Below are 16,794 nucleotides of genomic sequence, written 5' to 3' on the forward strand. Positions count from 1 at the left end.
CCAGATAACTGTTCTTATTTTATATGGTTTTACTGTGTTAGAGTTAAAACCTTCCCTTTTCTTTTTTTTAACATTTATTTATTATGTATACATATTCTGTCTGTGTGTATGCCTGCAGGCCAGAAGAGGGCATCAGACCCCATTACAGATGGTTGTGAGCCACCATGTGGTTGCTGGGAATTGAACTCAGGACCTTTGGAAGAGCAGGCAATGCTCTTAACCACTGAGCCATCTCTCCAGCCCCTTCCCTTTTCACTTAGACAAAAGGAGGGAGACGTTGTGAATATTTGTGGATACTGTGTGAAGATGTGTCACTGTGATTGGCTGAATAAAGAGCTGAACGGTCAATAAGTAGGCAAGAATAGGCAGGATTTCATGGGAAAGAAAGAATGCTGGGAAGAAGAAAGGCAGACACCAGGAAAACACACAACAAACTGGACATACAGTACAGAGGGTCCAAGCCACATGATAAAAGGTAGATTAGTAGAAGTAGGTCAACTGAGCTATAAGAGCTAGTTGGGAACAAGCCTAAGCTAAAGCCAAGTTTTCATAACTAATAATAAGTCTCTATGTCATTATTTGGGGGAAGGGGCGATACAAAGATAGTCTGACAGAAAGCTTGTTACACGGCACAAAAGGTAAACTGATAAAATAAGCATTTATTAGAAGGGCATGAGGCTGAGGGAAAACTCCCAGAGACCAGCTCAGGGGTGGGAAACAATGGGGGCTCCTTGCTGAAGCGTGGCAGGACTGTAGCTCTTCCCACTCCCCAGCCTGCTAGGAAGGGCTAGAGCAGAGCTCACAAGTGTATCTCATCTGTCTGCAGGTCAGTGAGTCCTGAACAACCCATGTTAAGGGAGATGGCAGAGGAAGTCATGCAAAGGCAAAGCCAGGACCCCTGACATGGAGATTCCCAAGGTGTCAGAGATACAGGCAGCCTCCATGGCAAACTCTCGATGCTTGTCACTGGTCTAGGAGAGCAAAGAACAAGTTGTTAGGCTTCCATCCACAGGAACCTGGAGGCCACCCAAACCCCTTACCCAGCCGGCACAGACCTCTAGAGCAATGTTGTGGAAGGTGTTCACGTAGGCGGCCCCACCCAGGAACCCTTCATACAGAATGATGATGAAGATGAGGTAGATGCTGGGCAGGAAGCTCAAACAAACATCAGCCAGTAGAAAGGCCAGGTTGAGGCACTGTGGACAGAGGCAAGGGGAGGCTTGAGACCGAGCCACAGCAAAGAACAGAGGTCGCAAGTCTCAAAGCTGGGGAAGGAAAAGAAGAGACTAACAGGTCTGGGTGGGATCCCAGTACCCAGCCGGGCCTGCAGGACCCTGAGATCTTGGTGGGCCTCTCCTTGCCCCATCCTCATCCCCACACACCTTGTAGGTTCCTCCCTTCCTTTGTTCCCAGAACTCCTAGCCCTGGAATGCTCCATCACACCTAGATTCTCCCACACTGCTCTCCTCCCCCCCCCCCCCCCCCCCCACCGCCAGCAGATGGAAGTCAGGACCTTGTGCTTCACAGGCAAGTACTCTACCAGTGTTATCTTCAGCACCTAGGGCTGCCCTGAACATCCCCCGTTCTCCCCTCATTACTGGACTGAGACCAGTGGGTCTCTGACAATGTCTGGAGGCCTCCCTGTCTGTCTCACTGCATCTAGTCAGGGACACTGCTAAGCACCCACAATGTACAAGACGACAACACAACAAACTATCAGGCTGCAAATGTCAGGACCACGAAAATGGAGACTGGAAAGATGACTCAGTGGTTACTGGCACTTGCTGCTGTCGCAGAGGACCTGAGTGTGGTTCCCAGCACCTATGGGGCTCAGAAATATCTGTAATTTCACTTCCAGAGGATCTGACACCCTTTCTGGCCTCCACAAGTGCCAGCCACACAGGTAGTTCACACACACACTCTCACACACGCATGCACGTGCAGGTCAAGGTTTTTCTTTTCAACGTTTATATAATAAATTTAAAAAAAAGAGGGTCGGTAGCGTGGTAGAGCACGCCTGTAATCCCAACACTCCAGAGGCAGAGGCAGGCAAATCTCTCTGAGTTTGAGGCCAGCCTGATCTAAATAGTGCATTCCAGCCCACTCAAGGATACATAGAAAGATCTGGTCTACAGAGTGAAGTCCCCATAGCCAGAAAGAACTGTTATACAGAGAAACCCTGTCTTGAAAAACAAACACACGAAAAATAAAACAAACCAAAAAATTTGCCTCCAAATAAATTGCTTGGGCTGATGAGATGGCTCACTGGGTAAAGGCACTTGCTCCCAAGCCTGATGACCTGAGTTTGATCCCTAGAACCCACATGTGGGAGAAGAGAACCAATCTGCAGGTTCTTCTCTGACCTATACACACTACTTGGCAAGCGCCTTCTCCCCAATAAATAAGTAAAAATCTAACTATAATTTTTTTAAATTGTAAAAATAAATAAATAAAGTTTGAAGGTTTAAGATGTACCTCAAAAGAGCACTGACCTAACGTGCACAAGGCCCTAGGTTCAATCACAAGGACCATAAGAACAAGCGACAACAAGAGGCCAGGCATGATGGCACATGCCTTTAATGCCAGTATTTGTGAGGCAGATCTGGGAGCTCCAGGACAGCCTGGTCTACATACTGGATTCCAGGCCAACCAGAGCAACACAGTGAGATCCTGCATCAAAAACAAAGACAAAAAAAAAAAAAACCCTAAAAAATAAAACAAACAGCAATGAAGCCAAAACATCTTAGTCTTCCATTTTCTCCTCAATGTTGTTGTACAAACACCACGAGAAATAGTTGCTGCCCACAGCTATTAAACATTTTAGTCTCTGTAGTACTAAGATGGAACCCACAGTCTTACACAGGCTAGGCAAACACTCTGCCACTGAGTTACACATCCTGACCCAGCACATCTGATTTCTCAGTGGGGAAACTGAGGCTCATTAGAGGTTCAAAGACCTGCTCTGAGTCACACAGCTATTCAGTACAGAAACTGGTATTTGCCCACAAGTATGGCCGGCTTCTGATGCCACCACACCTTTTATATAGAATCCTGCCGGCGTTTACTACCGTACTTAGGAATGCTAGTGTACACTAAGATCTTGTGCTGAGTGAGGGATGCTGGGAGTCAAGGTGAGAGTGGAAGAAAGGGCAGGGGCTCAGTACCTGCAGCAAGGCTAGGACCCAGGTGAACCGGATTCGGCAACAGTTCAGAGAAGAGCGGGAGACAAACACACCAGCCTGGTAGAGCATCTGGTACCTGAGGTGGGGGCAGGGAGGATGAGGACGCTCCTCTGGTCCTATGGGGTTAATTCCAGGTCCCCAACATAGAGGGATCCTCCTAGCCCACTGCCCACCTGCCAACTTCTCTCACCATCGGTACTGCTGAGCGTGACTCAGGGATGTGTTCCGGAAATACAGGAGCTCAAACTGCAGCAAAGACCAGACAAGTGGGGATTTGTGGAGCCTTGGCCCTATTTCTCCTCCCGCACCCCCTTCCCAGCAGCCCTCACTCACAAGACCCTGGTTGATGAAATATTCGGCAAAGTAAACCAGCACCAAGGGGGTGATATATCGCAAGAGGCCCTGGAAGAGTGGGAGATGTAAGCGGGTAGCAGAGACAGAGGCTCCTCACAGCCCACCCACAGCCACTGTCCAAACCTTGAACACTATCCACCGTTCCTGGAACGAGAGGTCCCAGCTGAAACCTAGAGAGCAGGGAGAAAGGGGGAAGAAGTCGAACACAGAATGCTTAGCTGGGCACCATCATGTACCGAGCAACCAGCCATCACAGCAGTGTGTTTGCATTAAATGGGGCTGGGATGCATACTTAGTAGTGGCTAAAACGATAGATTTCATAACTTGTGCACATGTATACACACACACACATTAAACTTTTTTTTAAAGCAGCAAGATGTAGATCAGTGTAGAGCTTTCATCTGCTGACCCCATCCCAGACTCTGGTTCTGAGTGCAATTCCCAACAGCCATATGGTGGTTCACAACCATCTATAAAGAGATCTGGTAGCCGGGCGGTGGTGGCGCACGCCTTTAATCCCAGCACTCGGGAGGCAGAGGCAGGCGGATCTCTGTGAGTTCGAGACCAGCCTGGTCTACAAGAGCTCGTTCCAGGACAGGCTCCAAAGCTACAGAGAAACCCTGTCTCGAAAAACCAAAAAAAAAAAAGAGATCTGGTGCCCTCTTCTGGCGTGCAGGCATATTTCTTTCTTTCTTTCTTTCTTTCTTTCTTTCTTTCTTTCTTTCTTTCTTTCTTTCTTTCTTCCTTTTTATTTCTTTTTAAATTTTGATACAGGGTTCTATTATGTAGCCCTGGCTGGTCTGGAACTCCTATGTAGACAAGGGTGGGCCTTTAAGTCATAGAGATCTGCATGTTTCTGCCTCCCAGGGGTCGGGATTAAAGGTGTGCACCACCACTCTGGGCCTGATTGCTGTTCTAGGTTCTTCGGTGAAAATGTCCTCATTTCATCTTGAACACCATGGTCTCAACAACTGGAATGCCTGGCATGTGGTCTGTAAGTGCACGTGACTGCTTTGACCGACCCAAAGCTGTTCATCCAGCCTGTCCCTCTCAACTGTGTCCACTGTTGAGACCAAAACCCCAGAGGGAAAATAACCCTGGGAGGGCCGTTGTCTCCTACCTGGATTTGACTCTGGGGTCTCAGAACCTATGAGTGGCTGCCGGGCAGCAGTCTCTGCTTCATCTTCCCCTCCAGGGTCCTGGGCTTCAGGAGATGTGAGCAACAAGAAGTAGCTGGGATGGAACAGAAAAGCAATAGTCACGGAGCTCTTGTTCTGAAAAGAGCCCCAGGGGTCCTGCAGGTCACACCTTTTTGGGGGCCCCTATACATCTGTATGCATCTAAAGATGGGGAGCTCGCAGACTCTCAGGTATCCAGTTCTGTGCTATGAAAGCCTCAAATGCATCCTTTTGTTTTGTGGTTTTTTTTCTTGGTTTTTCGAGACAGGGTTTCTCTGTGGCTTTGGAGCCTGTCCTGGAACTAGCTCTTGTAGACCAGGCTGGCCTCGAACTCACAGAGATCCGCCTGTCTCTGAATTCCGAGTGCTGGGATTAAAGGCGTGCACCACCATCACCAGGCCAAATACATCCTTTTGGAGCCCAACTTTGGCTCTTTGTTTCTACCCAGGGACCTCATATGACTGGGGCCACACCAGCACCTCAATTCCATTTCCTTGTTCTCATTATCCAACAACTGCTCTAGTACCACTTCTTAAATATTTATTGCAATTCTTACTAAATGTGTTCCTTGACGTTTTAATACGTCTCTACGGCACTCTGGTTCCCTCACCCCACCCTCCCTGTCTTCTTCCCACACCTCACAGATTCCTTTCTCACATTCATGTCTCTTGTGTGTATGACTCACTGAGTTTAACCAGAGCCTGTATGATCATGGGCTTTATGTCTTCATTTAGTTTTTCTGAGACAGGGTCTCACTGTCTGGTCCTGGATGGCCTGGGGCTCAATATGTTTACCAGGCTGGCCTCAAACTCACAGAGTTTGCCTGCCTCTGCTGCCTGAGTGCTGGGACTAAAGGCATTTGCCATCAGATCCAATTATCTATATTTATTTTTTGAGCCAGGGTCTCCAACATGTGATCCCTCTGCTCCAGCTGCCCAAGTGCTGGGATTATAGACTTTCACACTACACACATCCTGACTTCTTTTTTGCCTTGTCCTTGTAACAGGCCCCCAGACCTTAGCATGACTGACTCCATGACGGGAAGTGCCACTCAGGCTATAAAACTCAGCATGCAGACAGCACCACCTGCCAAAACTAAAACAATGACCTAATCCATCAAAGTCCCTAGTTCTGGGGAAGTCTCTAAATGTAGTACCCTCAATTTTTAGCTTCTGTAGTTCTGTTTCTGGGTAATTGTTCTTGTGAACTGAAGTATGTCAACCCAGACCATGTTTTTTTTTGTGCTTAAAAGTTCACCCTGAGAAAGGCTCAGCGCTGCACTGGGATCCTGCACAGCCAGAGTAGTTGTCAGCTGACTAACAAATACTTTTACTGACTTAAGCCCATGTTCGAGCAGTCTTCTCTGGTGAATACCCCACAACAGTCCTAAGCTATAGATGAAGTTACAGCTTTAACTGGCTAGGTAATGTTTTCTTTCTTTTTTTTTTGGGGGGGGGGGTGGAGAGACAGGGTCTCACTATATAATTCTGGCTGTCCTGGAATTCATTATGCAGTCCAGCCAGGCTGGTCTCAAACTCACAGAGATACCCCTGCCTTTGCCTCGTGAGTGCTGGGTTTAAAGGCGTGCGCCAACACTCCAGGTTTAATGTTTTCCCTACACACAGATCCACACAGAATAAACACTGAGCGTGCTCAGCCCTAGTCCAGTCTCAGAGCCCCACTGTGCTGATGCTTCACGTCACCACAGACACGAAAGGACAACCACTGTGACGTTACAGAGACAACTGAGGGTCCGGAATGAAGCTGTCCAGAGTCACCCAGCTAACACATGCCCACTCTGGTACTTAAATTGAGGGCTGTCAAGAGCCCAGAATCCACATGACCTTAGAAAGCTGAGCAGATCTCAAGACTGGATCGGGATCAAGTTTCTCCTCCCCCACAGTTTTGTCCTTTGGGCCCAAGGACACTCACCTGGCCAGCAGCAGAATGGGAATCCCCAACATAGAAAGCAGGGTGTGCTGCGGGGAAAGGCCAGCCTGCGTGAGTCCCAGGTAAGACAGCGATCCAAGGAGCCCTGCACCCCCAGTCCCCGAGGACCACCAGGAGATCACAGCACTGAGGAGAACACAGGAGCACTTAGGAAGATGGAAGCCAGCAGGGGGCACATCTCTCCTCTTCCTTCCTGACCAGCCTGCTTACCTGGGGTAGAAGGCGGTGAGTGAGAGGAAGGTGACCTCCCCTAGACCTGAGGAGATGCTGGCCAAAACCACTCCTGGGAGGATGAAAAGCATATGGTGGCCTTTAACAGAAAGGAACAGTCCCCTACGGTGCTTGATTATAGCCTCATCTCTCCATCCACTCAGCGAGCTAAAATCAGACATCACTGAACAGACTGGACAGGGTAGGGTCTCATCTGAAAGAGCCACACCCTCTTCCTCATGTCTTCTCTGAGACTGTACCCCATCCTCATCTTCCCAGTTATTCAGCCCTGCTCAGCCCAGTCTGTACTGGTTCACCCATCTCTTCCTCTTAACACCTCCAAATTGTTCCTAGAGCGCACTCTGATTGGGGAGCTCTAGCAGGTTCGTTCTTTAGACAAGGTTTCAGTATGTAGTCCAGGAGGGTCGGGAACTTGCTGTGTAGATAGATCAGTCTAGCCTGGCACTCTTCTTGTTTTTTTTGAGACAGCATTTTGCTGTGCAGTTTAGGGTAGCCTCGAGCTCACTATGTGGCCCAGACTCAAATTCACAATCCTCCTGTCTCTCAGTGTGTGTGTCCCAGACAAACACTACTCGCAGGCTCTTGGGGTTACAGACATATCCTTTTACTCTGGGAAGCTGGGGGGACAACCTCAGCAGCAGACTGTGGAGGCTTCTCCAGGCCAATCCACCCCACAAAGCTGCATACTCACCAAACAGGCTTAACCCCACTGAGTGAGAAAAGGCAACCAGGATAAAGCTTCCAGCAGAACAAACTCCGCTGACGAGGACCCGGGGACTGAGAAGAGGTGGAGAGGAACTCAGAAGGCCGCCTCCATTCGAGACTCGCCAGCCTCCTGCTACCTCCCGTCTCTGCCTTCCTCCTGCCACCCTGACCCAGACCTGTAGGGCAGCAAATGAAGGCCAAGAGGAGCCAGGAGTTTGATGATGAGGGTAGGAAGTATGTCTGCCAGGAGCACTGCCTGAGAAGGGAGAACACAGTAAGAGCCGAGACCCTCCCAGAGGTAACCTTCCCAAACCAGCAGCAGAGCCAGCCGAGAGGAGACCTCTGCAAGGTCAGGCTCTCAAGTTGGACAGAACAGTGTTTAGTTTCAGCGTTCCCAGCTTTGGGCTTCTCCAATGGGTGTAAAGGCATTTATTTAAACGCTCTGAGCTTTAGTTTCCTCATTCCAAAAGGGGAGGCGTGCAGTGCCTCGTGCACGAAGTCACCTTGAGGGTTGGTTACCTGAGCTATTTACCACTCACAGAAAGGGCCCCCTGTAACTAGCAGTCTTGATCATTGTAATACTGACAATCCCAACTGGGTGCAGAGGGGACGAGGGTGCAAAGGCATGGATCATGGGGCCTTGTGTGGGTACTCACAGCCGTGGAGATGGAGTTGCAATCAAATCGAGACGAGCTGTTGTGAGGTAAGGGTGTTGGGCCTGGCTCCACCTATGAGAAAGAAGAAAGTCTTTCCCATAAGGAGGCAAGAGGTTAAACAAGGTCCAGTCCCAGCTTTGCCCTAACTTGATGGATAGCTTTGGGTAGGCATGGACTTCCTGGGGCCTTAGGTTTTCGACATGCACAGTGAAGGAGAGTGTTGATAAGCAATTCAAACTATTGGCCCAGAGGCCAACGATGACCCCCTAATATGGATCTAACATATTTAAGAGCATTCATATAGCAATCTGGGTTTCTGGAAAAAAATCTCACCTTGGGCCAAATTCCCTATTGAACCTGCAAAGTAGAAGCTGTTCTTAGGGCAAACGTTTTCTAGATCATGGAGACAAGAAGTTCTGCACCTGGGGTGATTTTACCTGCTAGCAACGTTTGTAACATCTGGAGACATTCTTGGCTGTCACTTTTGGTTGTACAATAGTCACCCAGCCCCAAATGTCAACAGGACCCAGATGACAAAACACACTACAGAACAAAGTCTCATGCAGCCAGTTAGTTGAGTTCACCAACCTGGTACCTGTTGCTCTCTTCAGCATCCCTCCAGCCCTATGTATGGGGGACTAGGGACTTTAACTCTCTTGGTCCACCCGTGGCTACTTCATGAGTTTTTCAGGGGACCTCTGGCCCTGGATGAGTCCTTAGTAGTCCCGTAGGGACTAAGCACACGGTGGTGGTGAAGAGGGGCTCACTTACATGGCTCTGGTTCCCAGACGCCTGCTCTTGCTTAAGGATGTCATGGGCAGCGCTCAGCATCACAACATATGAGAAATTGTTGCAAAGACCCAGGATCCTAGAACGAGGAGGGAGCTTCACTTCCTGGCTTTCTATCTACCTATAGCCCTTAAAGATCTCTCCCTTACCCGTACCCTTCAAACACCAACCTCAATAACAGTGTTGGGGTTAGAAATAAGAGACTTTGATATTGGACCATCTCATGGCCAAGATTCAAGGCTTCTCCCAGGAAGCTACCCTGACCACTCTTTCTTCTATGCTGGCACTAAGATTCAGTTCTGGGGGCATTTCTCATCCACATATATACTGTGGTATAACAGAAATACCCAAGGCTTGAAACCCCAGTCAGTTGCTTCCTACTTCTGGGGCCTTAGTATACTCTTATGTAAAATGGGGGGCGAGTTCTCACCTGACCTTAAAGAGAACTGGAGGAATCAAAATAATACCAGGACTTCTTTTGATTTATAAAGCATTATTGTTTTTATTTTTGTCTTCCAGTGCTGTGCTCAGGGCTAGGCAAAAGCACTGTGGACAGAGCTCACTTGTATAACACTCTGTGAGCATCCGGAAGGCCCTGCTTTCAATACCCTGCACTGCAAATAAAAACAATGGGGAGCAGGGCATGGTACTACAGGCCTGTGATCCCAACACCTGGAAGGCAAAGGCAGGAGGATTAGATTCAAGGCAAGCCTCCACTGCCCATAGAGTCTAAAGCCCGCTTCGGCCATTAAAAAAAAAAGTTGCAACTGAGTTGGTGGGAGAAAAGCATTTAAGAATGTTACAGATGGTAGAGGCTCTGATCAATAGGTGACGACGGTAATTTAATGGGATTTGGAAAGCTCACAGTAAGCCAAGGGTAAACAAGTTGTGACTCAGTATTTGTAGATTCAGTTGCTTTTTTGCAGCTTGACTCTCAACTCACCCCTTTTCTTCCGGTCGCACCTGACCTTTGCACAGCATTCAGACCACTTACCAGAAACCCACCGCATTCTTCCATTGGGCCCTCTGACCATCCACCGGAGGGGCGTGGGGCTCTGAGTTGGTCTCCTCCCCTGGGAGGAAGAGAAGGCAGGAGCCACCATTCACGGAGGCCCCGCGTGTTTTATGTATTCTGTTGCGGGGGTCAGGGCAGTTTCCGAGCTCCTCAGAAGCCTCGTGGGACAGAGGTGGTCACTCTCAAGACAACCGACAAGAGTACTCACTCTCGGAATCTTCAAGGCGCCTCCACGAGCCCGTAGAGCTTTCCATAGCATCGAGTTCTATCTAGTCCCCCAAAGGACCCAGAGTCAGCGTGAGTTCGGGATTGGCTTCAAGAGAACAGATAAAAGTCTGGGGCAGGTGGGTGCGAAGGATCAACGCCAGGCGGTCAGCCCCGGGTCCAGCTGTCTGCTACACAGGACCGTCCGTCAACAGATTCCCCCAGATCCCCGGAACTCCATCTCAGGTCCAACCACGCCCCACCCTTCGGACCCCGCCCCCAGCCCCTCTAAAGCAAAGCCCCCGCCCCCGGACCTGTACCTTTAAGAGCAGCTGAGCTCTCTGCAAGGTAGAGTAGTAGGTTGGAGGGTCACGTGTCAGAGCCAGCGCCTCTCCCATCACGTGCTTAGAAGGTTCCCCCTACTTCCGGGTCCTGTTTTTCGCCTTTGGCCTTCCCAAACTTCGGCGAGTGAGAAAAGGAGAGTTCAAGGGAAGCACTGGTTTGAACTGGAGCGGTGGGAACCACAAGTAGCGCTGTGAAAAGCGGCACTCCTGTCGCCGACCAAATCTGCCAGTACTAGTCATGGCGCAGGAGACTTCAGCTTCTTTCCTGCTCCCCTCGCTTGCCTGAAACAAATATGGCTACTTTCCTACTCCGGTACCACGACCCACCCAATTCCCCAAGGACTAGTTCTACATCCGAGCAAAGGCGACCAGCCTCAAGTCCTTCTTATCTGTTGTCCTTACAGACTGTTGTAAATACCTAAAAAGTAAGCAGCTGGGAGGTAGGTCAGAGTAGAACGATTACCTAGAAAATTTAAAAGCAAAAAAACAGCCACCAAACAGGTTTCCATGAATTGCCTATGGCAACATTCAAGGCGTTAAGAAATGCCCTTTTCCATATTATCCTAGAACCAACAAATATCACGAAAGTAGTTTTACAGATGAGAAAATCGAGGTTCCCTTTCCCCAGTGTTAATCCTGCATTAGACCTATAGGTGACTTTAGAGACCCAGTTAGCTGTTAAAAAAAGAAGAAAGAAGCCGGGCGGTGGTGGCGCACGCCTTTAATCCCAGCACTCGGGAGGCAGAGGCAGGCGGATCTCTGTGAGTTCGAGGCCAGCCTGGTCTACAAGAGCTAGTTCCAGGACAGGCTCCAAAAAAGCTGCAGAGAAACCCTGTCTCGAAAAACCAAAAAAAAAAAAAAAAAAAAAAAAAAAAAAAAAAAGAAGAAAGAAAGGAAAAAAGAAAAAAGAAAGAAATAGAGCAGAGGTGCTGAGTTCACTGAGCAAGAATTTTTCCTGTTCTGTGATGTCAGTCAGTTGTCCTCTTTGGAAATTAGAAAACCGGGGCTGGGAGGGCAGTTGTTACATGTCACCTCACATAGCCCCAAATAAGGAGTCCTTCCCTTACCTTCCTCTCGGTGGTAGGGCAGCATCTTGACCATTCTTCATCAAGCCCATTCCTCTGTGGGAATGGCTTCTAGCAGCCTGTGCCCATTTCTACCGGTTCTTTTCAACCACCAGTCATTAGGATCGCTGTTTGAAATACGCCCTCCTCTTGTGTTCTTCCTAGCTCACTCAACCAATGAGACAAGGATCCTGCTCCCCATGCAGGGCTCTAGAGATACCGCAGCCTCTGTTCTTAATGAATTCACAGAAAGCTGCATGACACATGACCACAGTACAATAGCCACAGGTGAGGACATGGGTACTGGAAACACCAATCCAGGCCCTTCATCCCCTCAGAAGTGTCAGTGGCGTGGAAGTGGGAAGCCAGAACTTCCACTGGCCTCATTCTCCATCCTACTGCTTCTTCTCAGACAAATCAGGAACCACAAACCCGAGCTTCCTCTCACTGAAGGCTGTGGCTTGGAGGAGACGGAACTGGCTGAGGTGTAAATAGAAGACCTGAGTCACTCAGGCTGTGCTTGCCACATGCCCCCTCCCCCATGCCCAAATCTGCTGTCTCCGGTTCCCACCTTTCCTTTCTGGCCTGATCCTCTGCCCTGTAGCTCCAGATGTGTAGCTCCAGATGTGTCCCTGAGCCTGAGACACCTGGACATCGTACAGCCATTTCCCTGCCTGTCGTGAAGTCATCCATCAGCATGGGGGAGGTGCCAGGGGGCCTGGGGTGGAGAGACGTCAGGGACAGGCAGGGGAAGAGGAAGTGTCTTGGGTGCTGGGGAGGACTGGCTTGCACTAGTGGGTGGGGACGGATGGTCATTGTGAGCTTTCTGGACAGACAGAGACGGACAGGATGGATTTTCTCCAGCTTCACCTCCCTGGGCTACATCAGGCCTTGAGGGGAGCACTGGTGAGAGGGGCAGGGAGATACCAGAGGCTTCCAGCCATTCCCTGTAGTCTCACCTTTCCTCCTCTCTTGGAGCCTCTCCTCAGGTGTGGGGTCCTTTCCTACAGTCAGCCAGACTTCCTGGGTTTTAATCTCCCGCCTCTACAAGCGCCTGCATGCACTCCAGACTAGGCCCTGTCTTGGTCCTTACTTACTTATTTATTATTACTTACTTACTTACTGTTTCCAATCCCAGATTTCTTACCTGGACTATTTTTTGGCGTAGTGCCTCTAGGAAAAGGGCTAGATTTCCCCTGAATGTCTTCACTCTGCTCTCTTCTCTTCTAGGATTCCGTCAGTGCTTTTGTGTCCTACCTCATAGGAGATACAGTTCCCACGGTAGAGAGGGAGAGGCAGGCAGCTGAGGAACTGGGGGAAGTGGCTGCAGGGAAGCCGGGGAAGGTTATACAGGAGGAAGCCCAGGAGGCACTGGAGGGATTTAGAAGTGACCAGAGTCAGAGGGTAGGAGCACCTAGAGAGATCATCAGATGCCAAGAAGGAAGTTTAGCTGGTGAACAGGCATGGGGGTGGAGAGCAGACAGCTCCCCAAGGCTCCGAGCAGAAAAGCAGGACACTGGGTCCAGGAAGGCAGCTGAGGGTGCCAGGGGCCAGGAGCCAAATACTCCTCTGAAACCTGAGGCAGGGCCTGGGACTCATAGAGACAGAAACAGTAAGAGAGCCCAGGAGATCTGGGAGAATGGTGAGCAGGAAGTGAGCAGTGGGGAGCCGCTGAGAACCTGTGAACAGAAGGAAGAAGAGGAGGAGGTGGTCAGAGCAACAGAGCCAGGAATGGCCAGGGGTGTGGAATTGTCACAACCAGCCTGGCACAGGGAGCCTGAGGGGAATGCTGGTCCTGACAGGCAGAACGTAACAGAGGAGAGCAAAGAGACAGACTGGGTGGCTGAGGAGGTAGTTGCAGAAACTGAGGGGTTTGAGGCCAAAGAGGCTGACGAGGAAGAGGTCCTGGTGAGGGGTGGCCAGAGTGCAGGGGCACAAGGAGCACAGCACCTAGGGGCAGAATCTGACGCCGTGCTGGGTAGAGAGGCCTGGAGAGTCTCAGGCAGGGAGGACACTGATTACTTAGGCATTAGGGAAGCAGACTATGGGCTAAACCCAGAAGACAGCATTCCAGAAGCTACTGGGAGAATCTGGGTCCTAGAAGAGGCTTGCCAGGGAGAGCAGCAAGGTGGGATGGACGAGAAGAGAGAGGCTGAAGCTAGACATCAGCCCCAGACCCTGAAGACCGAGAGGACTGAAGAGATGACTGAAGGCCAGATAGTAGGGAAGGAGACTGTGGGAGACCAGGAGACGCAGGGCAGCTTTGAGGGCCAGGAAAGGCAGGACTTAGCCACTGCTGAGAGGGGGATGAGTCTGGAAGAGGAGGTGCAGGCAGAGGAGTTCCCCGAGGAGGAAAGGGGCTATGGGACCACAGAGGCTGTGCTAGTCCTGGACAAGGAGGTTAAATGTGAGCCTGACTTGGAAGACTCTCCAGAAGCCAGGCCTGAGGAGTTGTTTATGGCAGAGGAGCGTGAGGCCCCTCAGATGAGACTAGAGGTATTGAGAGTAAAGGTCACCGAAGGACAGGACCCTGAGCTGCTGAGAGGTTCCCAGACCTTGACTGAACACCTTAAGGAAGGACAGCAGGCTCAGGAAGAGACCAGGAGAGCTCCAGACCTGAGCCCAGAGGGGGCGCTGAGCTTAGAGGACTGTCTCAGGCCTGTGGGATTAGCAGATCCTGAGCTAGAAGCCCAGGGAAACTGGGGAAGGGATGTGGACAATAGAAATACCCAGGATGTAAAAGCAGATGCTGAAGAAGAAGACAAGGAAGAGATTGCAACAGGACAGGCAGTGGAGGTCGAGGTTGAAAGAGGCCAGGAGTCCCAACAGCCAGAGGTCCCAGGGTGGGGAGCAGAGGCAGAACTGACCTCCATAGCAGTGGGCCAGGAGCTGGAGCGAAGCCAAGGAGCAGCGGCAGCGACAGGCCAGTCCGTGGAAGAATTCAAGCCCACGGAAAGCAAGACTAGTGAGGGGGAGGCTGCAGTGCCTTGGGAGACAAACAGAATGTGTAGGAAGAGGAGCCTGGAGGAGGTGGCCCTGAGCCTGCAGGACAGTGAAGATATGCATACCAGTTCTTCAGCGGCTGAGATTAGCATGGGTATCAGGACTGTGGGAGCAGAGGAAGGGCCCGAATGGGAAGCTGGTGTGAGTCAAGAGAGGGAATTTGGGAGAGCCCAGCATTCCAAGGACAGAGGGGAGATTGGGGGAGGCACGGAGCTGGAAGAGGCTACAGAGATGCAAAGTGGGCAGGAAGTTGCCTCAGAGGGCTCAGTAGAGGAGAAGGCACCTATTTATGATGTCCAAGAAATTGGTGGGACTGGAGAGAGAGAGCAGGCAGACATGGGGACATCTGTAATGGCAGAAGGAATGACGGGAATAGATGGCGTGACCTTAGGCTCCCAGGCAGAGAAAGCTGAGGAGTCTATAACCATCATGGAGACTGAGGGGCTCCTAGGAGATCAGACGTTCTTGGAAGAAGAAGCTGGGGGAGGGCTATCAAGAGAGTGGGAGGCCCACAACTCTGAGAGAGAGACACAAAAGCTGCACGATGTGGAGGATGCCGAGAGAGAAGCACAGAGGACAGAGATCCAGGAGAATGATCCAGAACCCTCAGACCAAGAGAGGCATCAGACCCACCAAATCCCCACACTAACTGTGCCTGGCTTCTCTGAATCGGGTGGGGCCACAGCAAGTGCCCCAGGGGATGCTCACAGCAGCTGGAATGAGGTGAGGGCTCCAGCAGGACCCTGAGAGGGACAAGCAGAAGTTGAAAGTCAGCTCTCCACAGTCCTCTGTGTCCCCTGCCCTGCAGGCCCTGCTCCCTGGAACCCGCCTGGACGTCTCTGTCCCACGGAGTCGTGTGCTTCTCTCCCGAAGTTCCTCACGGCGGCGCTCAAGGCCCTCGCTGCGCAGAATTTCCGCTCCCGAGCCGCAGTATGACCCTCCCAGTCCCCAACCCCCAGAGGAGCTGTTCCGTCAGCCGTTGCCTCTTCAGCCAGAGGAAACTTCAGAACTAAGTGCCACAAGGCCTGAAGACACTCCAGTGCCAGCCAGGAGAAAAATGCTGGGACCTGGGTAGGCACGGGGCACTACACTTGGGATGGTGAGGAGGCTGTGGGCACCTGGGATCCAGTTCCCATGAGTCTGTTCCTTCTACAGGTTCGGCTTCGCCCATTCTGGCATGATGCAGGAGCTGCAAGCCCGACTGAGCCGGCCAAAGCCACAGTGACAGGGCCTAGAGCTCTTGTGATACAAGCCTCCTAAGGGAGGGTCAGGACGCTCTGCTGGACTCTGGTTACCCTTGACTCCCTCAGCTACTGAAACACATCTTTGTCCCTCTGTGGGCCTCAGTTAAACCAGACGTTTATGAAGACCTTGAATCTAAGGAGTCTGATCCCACAGTGTAAGCTGGTGGAGCACTGGTTCCACTGCGTCTATCATGGATCCCTCCCTGGTCACATTTCCCATCTGTCTTCAGGAGACTACAAGGAAGACAGGATTAGGGAAACTCTCCTCCCCTAAGTCTTCCCTGTATGATCACCCCCACCCAACCACCCATCATGCTAGAGCCCCACAGAGAGCTGTGTAAGGTAACACACCTCTGGGGTGGAAGCCAGCCCGAGGGAAAGAACTTCAAGGGCCTGGAGCTCAAAGGTCATGAGCAGCAGACCAGCTGCTTTGAGTTTCCAAAATGATAGCTCAGCATCACAACTCTGCAGGTTGCTATGGTAACCTCCTGGCCAGAGTTGGGGTACGTTGTAGGAACTTCAAGAATATAGAAGTAGAGAAAGGTTCTGGGTAGGTAGAAGCTTCGGACTGTCCCCAAGCTGTCCTGCTCTTTGGGTGTCAGACACTCCTGTGAAGACGTGGAGGCTCAGAGTGGGCCAGAAGGCTTTATTAGGCACCCGGCACGGTGGCCTAACTCAAGAATGAAACAATAAATAAACAATCATTTCCTAAAAATAAATAAATATCCAAGAAATAAATATCTGGTGAGGACTGTTGGACATTTAAGTTATTGGGTCAGGGCTGGGGACTAGTGAAGCCCTGCCCAGTCTGAGGCAAGTGGGCTAGAGGCTGTCCTATGCTGTTGGCCAGACTCCAGCCTTAGCGTCTTAATGGG

The 16,794-nt window shown here is 50.8% G+C and overlaps 2 protein-coding genes across 6 annotated transcripts; one reads left to right on the forward strand and one right to left on the reverse strand.

Annotated features, from left to right (window-relative positions):
• Nucleotides 1-639: 639 nt before the first annotated feature.
• Nucleotides 640-12,163, reverse strand: Cln3 (CLN3 lysosomal/endosomal transmembrane protein, battenin). Of its 5 annotated transcripts, none has more exons than XM_038335169.1 (17): nt 11,676-12,163; nt 10,585-10,890; nt 10,269-10,373; nt 10,040-10,118; nt 9,028-9,124; nt 8,257-8,328; nt 7,777-7,856; nt 7,587-7,672; nt 6,875-6,947; nt 6,647-6,790; nt 4,657-4,769; nt 3,660-3,706; nt 3,516-3,584; nt 3,373-3,428; nt 3,165-3,258; nt 1,056-1,196; nt 640-971 (listed from the first exon to the last, which is right to left on the reverse strand). In XM_038335169.1, the coding sequence occupies exons 3-17, from the start codon at nt 10,312-10,314 to the stop codon at nt 852-854; spliced, it is 1,317 nt and encodes a 438-aa protein (XP_038191097.1). In that variant the 5' UTR covers nt 10,315-10,373; nt 10,585-10,890; nt 11,676-12,163; the 3' UTR covers nt 640-851. The 5 variants fall into 5 exon arrangements, with proteins under 5 accessions (XP_038191097.1, XP_038191119.1, XP_038191111.1 ...); XM_038335191.1 differs by having other exon boundaries at nt 10,269-10,395; XM_038335183.1 differs by having other exon boundaries at nt 10,269-10,452.
• Nucleotides 12,164-12,456: 293 nt separating this feature from the next.
• On the forward strand, nt 12,457-16,675 carry Apobr (apolipoprotein B receptor). The gene is made up of 4 exons (XM_038335161.1): nt 12,457-12,578; nt 12,903-15,398; nt 15,484-15,746; nt 15,831-16,675. Exons 1-4 carry the CDS (start codon nt 12,522-12,524, stop codon nt 15,898-15,900), a joined length of 2,886 nt encoding a protein of 961 aa, XP_038191089.1. The 5' UTR covers nt 12,457-12,521; the 3' UTR covers nt 15,901-16,675.
• Nucleotides 16,676-16,794: the final 119 nt, after the last annotated feature.

Source organism: Arvicola amphibius, chromosome 1 (genome assembly GCF_903992535.2).
Source record: "Arvicola amphibius chromosome 1, mArvAmp1.2, whole genome shotgun sequence".
NCBI classification, from domain to species: Eukaryota; Metazoa; Chordata; class Mammalia; order Rodentia; family Cricetidae; genus Arvicola; species Arvicola amphibius.

Bases quoted from the DNA above. Each gene is read 5' to 3' on its own strand.
- Cln3 (XM_038335169.1), bottom strand. From the start codon at position 10,314: ATGGAAAGCTCTACGGGCTCGTGGAGGCGCCTTGAAGATTCCGAGA. The intron at 9,125-10,039 runs GTAAGTGGTCTG...TCCTCGTTCTAG, and splicing joins AAGAATGCGGTGGGTTTCTG to GATCCTGGGTCTTTGCAACA. The intron at 3,259-3,372 runs GTGAGAGAAGTT...CCCCCACCTCAG, and splicing joins CACGCTCAGCAGTACCGATG to GTACCAGATGCTCTACCAGG.
- Apobr (XM_038335161.1), top strand. From the start codon at position 12,522: ATGGATTTTCTCCAGCTTCACCTCCCTGGGCTACATCAGGCCTTGAGG. The intron at 12,579-12,902 runs GTGAGAGGGGCA...CTTCTCTTCTAG, and splicing joins AGGCCTTGAGGGGAGCACTG to GATTCCGTCAGTGCTTTTGT. The intron at 15,399-15,483 runs GTGAGGGCTCCA...CCTGCCCTGCAG, and splicing joins CTCACAGCAGCTGGAATGAG to GCCCTGCTCCCTGGAACCCG.